General features: G+C 44.3%; 1 protein-coding gene across 1 annotated transcript in view; it reads right to left on the reverse strand.

The window, feature by feature from the left end:
* Nucleotides 1-609: 609 nt before the first annotated feature.
* SIGLEC15 (sialic acid binding Ig like lectin 15) overlaps nucleotides 610-9696 on the reverse strand; it is an 11348-nt gene continuing 2261 nt past the window's right edge. The window contains exons 3-4 of the mRNA XM_026713912.2: nucleotides 6410-6769; nucleotides 610-764 (exon numbers count right to left, since the gene is read on the reverse strand). Coding sequence (XP_026569697.2) covers nucleotides 709-764; nucleotides 6410-6769 — 416 coding nt within the window. The 3' untranslated portion in view covers nucleotides 610-708. The remainder of the gene's footprint in view (nucleotides 765-6409; nucleotides 6770-9696) is intronic.

Below are 9696 nucleotides of genomic sequence, written 5' to 3' on the forward strand. Positions count from 1 at the left end.
AGAAATGATGTCGACTCCAGAATTGGGTGTATCTACTGCAAGTTCTCCATCATAGAAATACCAGTAGTTCCATTATTGGCACTCATGTTGAGTAAATGCCAGTTTTAACTACAGAGTTTTCATCACAAACAAGTGATGTGACAGGGACAGAATGAATGGCACCTTCCTCTTTTTTTAAATTTTTATTCTTTAAAAACAAAAAATACAAAAATGTCATTTCCATTAACAGCTATTGTGTCGTTCTATATACATATTTCTTATTTTGTGACTATACGTTATTTTTATCCTTATCCTTCACCCATTCGTACCACCTCTCCCGTGTCGCGTAGTATTCTCGATCCTCTTTGCCTTTCAGTTCCATAGTGAATTTATCTAGTTCAGCACAGTCCACTATTTTTTTTGAATCAAAACTTCGTCTGGTGGTATTTTATCAGCCTTCCAATTTTGCGCTAACGTGATTCTCGCTGCAGTTAAAATGTGTACAATAAGGTATCTTTTATCATTTCTCAAATTCCCCTTTAATCATACGTAAGAAAAATGTTTCGGGTTCCAATTTATATTTTGTAACCTCAAAAAGCCATCTCTGTATTTTCTTCCAGTATTTTGGGGGGAATGGCACCTTCTTCAGATAGGAAGAGAAAGAGTGAGTGAAAGATTGGATCTTTTAACAAGGGTGTTTTACTCTAGATTCTGGAGACAAACTTTGACTTATGGAGTTGATTCTCCGATTGAAGTTTTCATATGGAGATTCTTGCCTCGGTTGCCTGTGAATGAAAGCATCCATGTTAGCAGCATATATGTAAAAAAATAAAGGTAAAGGTTCCCTTCATAGCACATAAACATATGTGCTAGTCGTTTCTGGCTCTAGAGGGTGAAGCTTATCTCCGTTTCAAACCCGAAAAGCCAGCACTGTCCGAAGACATCTCCGTGGTCATGTGGCCGGCATGACTAAACATCCGCAGGTGCGCAGAACGCTGTTACCTTCCCACCAAAGGTGTCCCTATTTTTCTACTTGCAATTTTTACATGCTTTCGAACTGCTAGATTGGCAGAAGCTGGGACAAATAACAGGAGCTCACTCCGTGACGCGGTGCTAGGGATTCGAACCGCCGAACTGTAAACATCAAGGCTCGCCCATAGAACCGGTAGTAAAAAAAAAAATTGAATCCCACCACTGGTTGAAGTCCACAAGTCATAGTTGGGCCAGGGTTCCTCACCCATGGTCTAGATTAGGGATCTGCAACCTTAACAACTTTAAAGACTTGTGGACTTTAACTCCCAAAATTCCTCAGGAAGTTGAAGTCCACAAGTCTTAAAGGTGCCAAGGTTGGAGACCCCTGATCCAGAGAGACCATAAACCATCCATTACCTAGTGCAGCTATAGTTCCTCTTGTGGTATATGAGCTTCCCACTCTTTGCTATGGGACACAGGGTAGTGCTATTCAATTGTAAAATTAATTTATAAAATTATGAACGTAAAATAACAAGCTATTTTCTGGAAGGCTGTGACCAAGCAGAAGATGAATATCTGACATGCAACAAATTTCTGCTCTCTGTTTTCTGCTCTTCCAAGAAGGAACCATGATTCATGTTTTCCCAAATTAGATGCCTCGGTCACGCTGATCTTTCTGCTTCCTGAAGGAATGGATTTCATTAGTAACCTTGTAGAAAGCCATGAGTTGCTTTATGAGAAGAAAATAGAAATTAATGTCCTCTTTGGAATATTTTGCCCCTCCTCCTGTTCTCTCCTCTGACAACTCCAGGAATGGATTTCCCATTGTTGCTTTTGGGGTTTGTCAACATCCATCAATGACCTGTCAACCCCAAACCGTAAATAATACAACTCACAATGGTGGAATGGGGTTGACAGGAGACCACATGGATGTTCTCAGACAGCAGTAGATTTGTGGTGAAGAATGTCCTTCAAGACCAGCTATAGCCTGGTCTCTAGAACAGGGGTGTTCAACCGTGACAACTTGAAGACTTGTGGACTTCAACTCCCAGAATTCTATGCGGCCCGAGGAATTCTGGGAGTTGAAGTCCACAATCCCCAGAATTCCTCAGAGTTCTGTTCTAGAAGGAGAATCCTTTTATTTAATTGAATCAATTCAGTTGTTCTGCTGGACCCTATTTTGAATGGGCTCTTCTAGAACCTCCTGACATTGTTGTTTCAATTTTATCAGCCTACTACAGAGTTCCTTGACTAGTTTTGAGTTAGCATGAATTAGGAGTCCCAAAAGGGCTTTTTTTCAAGAGGCACCTGGATTTTCTGGATTTTCTTTGGAGACGTTTCGCTTCTCATCCAAGAAGGTGGAAGAGAGTGGAAGGAGCTTCTTGGATGAGAAGCGAAACGGCTTCAAAGAAAAAACAGAAAGTCCAGGTGCCTCTTGAAAAAGCCCTTTTGGGACTCCTAATTCATGCTAAGCTGTTTACAGAGTCAGCCTCTTGCCTACAATAATCTGGGTCCTCATCTTACTGGTCTCAGAAGAATGGAAGGCTGAGCCACCTTGAGCCGGTCAGGATCTATCATCTGTCTGTCTGTCTGCCTACGGTATCTATCTATCTATCTATCTATCTATCTATCTATCTATCTATCTATCTATCTATCTATCTATCTATCTATCTATCTATCTATCTATCTATCTATCTTCTATCTTCTTTCTTTCTTTCTTTCTTTCTTTCTTTCTTTCTTTCTTTCTTTCTTTCTTTCTTTCTTTCTTTCTTTCTTTCTTTCTTTCTTTCTTTCTTTCTTTCTTTCTTTCTTTCTATCTATCTATCCACCCATCCATCCATCCATCCATCATCTATCTATCCAGAGGTGGTATTCAGCAGGTTCTGACCAGTTCTGGAGAACCAGTGATGGAAATTTTGAGTAGTTCGAAGAACCGGCCAATTTCACCTCTGACTGGCCCCGCCCCCATCTCTTCTCTTCCTCCCAAGTCCCAGCTGATTGGCTGGGTCTCCTTTGGTTGCCCTGAGCAGGAGAACGGAGCTGGAAAGCAGGTTAGTGGGGTTGGGCGGGAATGGGGATTTTGCAGTATCCTTCTCCTGCCACGCCCACCAAGCCACACCATGCCCAGGTCTAGTTGTGGGCTGCTTCCTATTAGGAACACAAGTGTTAAAAATAGCAACTCTGTCTAACTGAAATTCTGCAAAGCAAACCTTCCCCTTTTCCATCTAAGTTGTGGAAACTGCCACAAAATCCATAACCTCTAGAAATGTGCTTCTATTCAAACGAGACTCAAGAGGCTCTTACCGTGAAAAGCTGATTGGAACCATAAAGTTATCTGTAATGCAAAAGGTAAGAAAACTAATGGAAAAATATGCATGTATTTCTTGCTAAACTATCCCTACGTGCACATTATATTAAGAAGGTTGAAATGGCCCAGGACCTTGTTAAGTTACATCACAGGTTGTCCAACCTTGGTGACTTTAAGACCTATGGACTTCAATTCCCAGAATTCTCCAGCCAGCATAGGTAGGTTTAGCTGCACGTTGAGCTTCACACAGTTGTTTGGTTTAGGGGTGTTGGGTGAAGACAGTCAACGTAGGATTATTTCAATGATTTGATGCAGCTATAGGGATAATAAATGTTGAGACACAGACACAATGGCAAATTATCAGAGAACTAGCATACTTGTGCATCCTCTAACCCTATGCTGGCTGGAGAATTCTGGGAGTTGAAATCCACAAGACTAAAGAGTTAGGCAAAAAAACCCAACAACGTTGAGTTATGCTCTTTCTTCAGGTTCCATATCAAAGTTGATCGGCCACATTATTTAGTTTCTTCACATTTAAAAAACTAAAAATTGGACAAGGGGCTACATCAGAGCCTCGTTTTCCATATGTTGGTTTTCTTCCTTGAAAGATCTTGTGGATTTAACTTGGGAAGTAAGGTTGAAGCACCTGGGCTTGGATGAGATAGTCTGCAGCTGAAAAGAGGATAGCTCAACTTGAGCACCAGATAATCCTTCAATCCAGGTGGTAGGACAATTGCTGGTTAGAGCAGAGGTCCCCAAACTTGGCATCTTTAAGAATTGTGCACTTCTGGGAGTTGAAGTCCACATGTCTTAAAGTTGCCAAGTTTGGAGAACTCTGGGTTAGAGGATGCACAAATATGCTAGTTCTCTGATAATTTGCCATTGTGTCTCTGTCTCAACATTTACCATCTTTATAGCTGCACCAAATCATTGAAATAATCCTACGGTGTCTTCATCCAACACCCTTAAACTGAACAACTGTTCTGTCCTCGCTACACTTTAGTCTGCGTGCAGCTCAAGATGCATCTAAACCCACCTATCCTCCAATAAAACAGATCATGTGCGTAGATCTGAACGTTTTATTGAAAGAACAGGATATGGTGAAACAGCGATGCTCTGTGTGGGGGATGTGGGTTGGTACTTGGATGACCATGTGCCACAGATTAAGATGGATTCTTCTTTGTGCTTCTGCCTTCTCCAAATACCAAAGAAAATGGAGTCTGCTTCCCAGCATGCACTTGTTTTGAGAGTGCGGGCTGATGGGTAAAGAGGTTGGGTCAACTTCAAACAATATACTTGGTATTTGTCTGTCCAACCACTAGATGGGGCTAGAGGGCAACAATAGTATATAAAGATGGCATGTTGGGGCCTATTTGTCCCTCTGGCCACTAGATGGGGCTAGAGAGCAACAACAGTATATAAAAGTTATATTCTAGGGCATGACAACAACCAACCAACCAAATAGGTTGTGTCCACACCAAACACCATGCTAGAAAAGTGAAAAGGTTAAAATTCACCAAGCTTAACATATTGGTAAATTGCAACTGACCGGTGAGAACTGTTCATGCAAATATTTGGTCCTGTATATAAGCCACAGTTCATAAGCCACAATGGTGTTTACGCAATGCACTAAGCTAGCCTTCCCCAACCTTCCCAGTGGGAGGTGGGGAAGAAGGCATGGTTTTGTGTGAGGAACAGGGACATGCCCGCCACTTGTGTGAATGGGGCTGCAAGCGCTGGCTCCCACCACCTGTGCAAGTCAGGCTGTGTGTGTGTGTGTGTGTGTGCATCTGCTGCTCTTGTGAGTTGGGCTGTGTGTGTGCTGAATGTGTGTGCTGGCCCACCACTCGTGGTCTGGTTGTGAATAGGTCATGGCCTGGAAGTGGACTGTGATCCAGAGGTTGAGGACCCTTGCACTAAGTTAAACAAACCCAAATTGTGGTTTAGGTGCTGCTTGAACTAGTAATACTACATATCATTGGCAGTACAAGTAGTGCACAGGTCATAAAATGGGGCAAAACTCACTTAACAAATGTCTGACTTAACAACAGAAATTTTGGGCTCCATTGTAGTTTTACATCGAAGACTACCTGTACCCTTTCTGGATGCATATAACACATCAACTAGTTCATTATAAAATCATGCCGTGTTTAAAGTTGACATTCCATTCCAACAACTTGATTGTGAAACATAATGGTTGTGCCAGCTCTTCCTGATCTACTTTTCTTCACAGCACACTGCTCCTCACCACAAACTAACAAGCTCAGCTCTGAGCTGGCTGCTGCCTGAAACTGACAAGACTTTAATTATTTCACTCTGGGGCGGCGTTCGTTACCAGACACATGAAATTCGGTGCTAAATACATGCATTGGTTGGGAAAATGATTTTTTAAAATTACCATCTTCTTTGTGAATGATCGCAAAATGAAGTGGTCACTAAACAAGGAGCGACTCTACCATGGTTTACTGAATCAGCTCCAGCTAAGTCAGAGATCCAACATGGTGGTTTACTGGTTGCTTGAACTCAAGCCAAGCCTGCCCTCTCTTGATCTACATCAGGGGTCGCCAAACTTTTGGACCTCAGGGACTGCCAAACTCATAATTTTAAATCCCGTGGACCATTAATATGAATTTTGACTGACGGTGGCTTGCTATGGTGGTGGGAAAGTTGGTCCCATATTCCAGAGCTGCTGTAGTCATAGGACTGGCCCTTTGGTCATCCCGGAGCAGCTGCTCCTCCACCTGGGTGCACCGGCCTGCCATGGACTGGAGGAGCTGCACCGGGATGACCAAAGGGCCAGTCCTGTGACTACTGCAGCTCTGGAATACAGGACCGGCTTTCCCACCAATGTCAGCAAGCCATCCCGGGATGGATTTCCCTCCCCCGCCGTTGGTCTTACCTCCAGCTCGTGTGGCTCTACTCAAGGTAAGGTTTGCGCTCGGCCGAAGGGTGGGGGTCAGCGGGTGGGTGGGCCATGTGGGCAGTGCAGCCTTGTGTTCCCACTCAACCTGGATTAATTGCTTTTGTGGGGGGGACATTTCTCTGTGAACCACCAAAATTTTCTCACAGACCACCAGTGGGCCCCGGCCCGCAGGTCGGCGACCACTGATCTACACAGCTATCACAGGCATTTAAACGAGTGATACCTACCTCCCTTGCAGAAGGCCCCAATCCCTAGGATCACCAGCAGGGCCATGAACTTGATCCCCAAAGCTACGTACAAGAGAATCATGATCCAGGACCCACTTCCAGCTTTGAACTTGTAGAAGTAGACTGTGCCCTCTGCTCTGCCGTGGCTGTTGGTGGCCACACAGGTGTATTTCCCATCATGAGACAGGTGCTGAAGCTCCTTGGTGATCTGGTGGCCTGTGCTGGACACTGAGGTGGCATTTCCAGACAGGGGACCAGCCCATATCAGCGTGGGCAGCGGCTCACCTTCGGCCGTGCATTTGGCATGGAGGTCATGGTCCTGCCCAGCTTGGACAGAGATATTTATAATCCTGGGAGCAGCTGCAGAAAATCCAAAGATAGGAACCATAAATGATTAGTACTCAGAATGTTATCATTTGTAATATGGTCCCTCCTGTCAACTCATAAAATATTTCTCTGGTCTTTTTAGAGTTGCCAACAGAAAGGGAAGTGGGAGCTGTACAGCAGCCAAATCAAAAGTGCATTCCATAAATAGTTTTCAAAGATAGCAATTAGGTGACTGAAATTTCTGCCCTAACTGGAAAGCATGATTGATGACTCTGGGCTAGGGATGTGTCCCATTGGAGAATAGGAATTATGATACATCCCGGTGGTGGTGGTGGGGAAACCAGGATCAAGGGTGACAATGAATTATGTGTCTCAGAGTCGGCTACATCCAGGCAATGCCAGATGTATGTATGTTAACTCCCAATAAATCCTTTAGAAGTTTTGGAAGTTTGTCTCGAGACTCATGATTTAAGTGGGGGGTAACTTCCAGAATCCTGGCACCTCCCTTCTTTTAGCTTTTGTCAACCATGGCAACTTTAAGATGCATGGACTTCAACTCCCAGAATTCCCCAAATAGCATGGAGAACTTATTACAACTTACTTGATAGCTTTTAAAATTAGTTTGAATATAGGCTAAATTTGTGGCTTCTGGATACTACCTGGTCCTATTTTTGAAGTTCAGGCACTGCACCAAGCTACAGGTTGTTTTCAATTATTGATTGGTTGGTTGGTTGGTTGATTGATTGATTGATTGAGTAAAGCAAAATGGAATCACAGCTTGCTTTGCTTTAGATTATTGGATATGCTATAAAGAGCTGGATTCATACAGCACATTATGCTACATTATTATTATTTATCATAAGGCATGTTCACATCACATTTCAGTAAAAAAACCCCACAAGACATAAAAATATAAATCATGAAGTCTGAAATGTTATAAATGTATGCCTAACTATGCCACAAACAGAGCACAGTGCTTACATGCAAACTTGGCTCTGCCTGGCCCCTTTGCTCTGGAGGGAAAATTCATGCCATTAAATAGAATATTTGTAGCTCAAGGTTGACACGAGAGGTCCTTGGTGCTCTCTGAGCTTGGTGGTTTTTTTGCAGACATTTCTTGACCCAACTAGGTAACATCATCAGTGCTAAAAGGACTGGGGGTTGCAGGGAGGAGGAGGAAGAAGAGAAAGGCAGGAGGAGGAGGAGGAGGAGGAGGAGGAGGAGGAGGAGGAGGAGGAGGAGGAGGAGGAGGAGGAGGAGGAGGAGAATGATTATGGGAACCTTGGTGTTCTCTGAGCTTGGTTGTTTTCTTGCAGACATTTCTTGACCCAACTAGGTAACATCATCAGTGCTAAAAGGACTGGGGTTTGCAGGGAGGAGGAGGAGGAGGAGGAGGAGGAGGAGGAGGAGGAGGAGGAGGAGGAAGAGAATGATTATGGGATCCTTGGTGGTCACTGAGTTTGGTTGTTTTCTTGCAGACATTTCTTGACCCAACTAGGTAACATCATCAGTGCTGACCATTGCTGAAAAGTCTACAAGAAAACAAGCCATCTCAGAGGGCACCAAGGACCCCTCATTCACCCCATTGCTCAAAAACAGAAGGAAAAGAAAATGGACTCCACCTCTTTTCCAGTCTCTTTCTTATACATACACACGAACTGCATTCAGACAATATCTTTAATCAAGGCAATAAAATAAAGAGAGAATCCTGCAGAAGAAGCTGTCTCGTTTTAATTTGGGATGAGCGTTCTCCTGTTGGCTTAGCACGTTGCCATTTGGATAAGATTACACTCTGATCGGTTAATTCCAGAAGGAGATCAAGTTATGTAACTAGGAATATCAATAGAAAAGAATATTAGTAGCTCAGGGTCCTTGGTGCTGTCTGAGTCTGTTGGTTTTCTTGCAGATGTTTCATGACCCAACTAAGTAACATCATCAGCACTAGAAGGGAGTGAGATTTGCTATCCATTTAGGCTTGCCCTGTCAGTATTGGTGCAAATGTTGTTTGCTTCTTGGTAGTGCCGTGCAAACCCCACTTAGCGGTAATGGTGTTACCTAGTTGGGTAATGAAATGTCTGCAAGAAAACAACCAAGCTCAGTGACCACCAAGGATCCCATCCTCCTCCTCCTCCTCCTCCTCCTCCTCCTCCTCCTCCTCCTCCTCCTCCTCCTCCTCCTCCTCCTCCTCCTCCTCCTCCTCCTCCTCCTCCTCCTCTTCTTCTTCTTCTTCTTCTTCTTCTTCTTCTTCTTCTTCTTCTTCTTCTTCTTCTTCTTCTTCTTCTTCTTCTTCTTCTTCTTCTTCTTCTTCTTCTTCTTCTTCTTCTTCTTCTTCTTCTTCTTCTTCTTCTTCTTCTTCTTCCACTGATGATGCTACCTAGTTGGGTAATGAAATATCTGCACGAAAACCACCAAGCTCAGAGAGCACCAAGGATGCTATAGTCCTCTCCTCCTCCTCCTCCTCCTCCTCCTCCTCCTCCTCCTCCTCCTCCCTCCTCCTCCTCCTCCTCCTCCTCCTCCTCCTCCTCCTTGCCACAAACCTCACTCCCTTCTAGCACTGATGATGCTTCCTAGTTGCACAAAAACAAAAGCAATCAAGCTCAGAAAACACCAAGGATCCTATCGTCCTTCCCCCTCCTCCTCCTCCTCCTCCTCCTCCTCCTCCTCGCCACAAACCCCACTCCCTTCTAGCACTGATGATGCTTCCTAGTTGGGTAGCGAAACATCTGCACGAAAACCACCAAGCTCAGAGAGCACCAAGGACCCCACCATGAATATTCAGCCTTGTTGAAGGCAACACCCAGTTCCACGCCCAGGCACTGTGGCAGCTATGTCAATCTTTCCAGGGCCACATTAAAACCTTCGGGCACAACCCACAAACGGGAATGTGCAGCCATTGCCCAAAGGGTCGGGGGTGTCTCGGGCATCCTCGCTGAGAGGTGGGCTCGCCTAGTTCCTTTTTC

The sequence above is a fragment of the Pseudonaja textilis genome, chromosome 2 (genome assembly GCF_049901715.1).
Source record: "Pseudonaja textilis isolate UNSWEBS1 chromosome 2, rPseTex1.2, whole genome shotgun sequence".
Classification (NCBI taxonomy): Eukaryota; Metazoa; Chordata; class Lepidosauria; order Squamata; family Elapidae; genus Pseudonaja; species Pseudonaja textilis.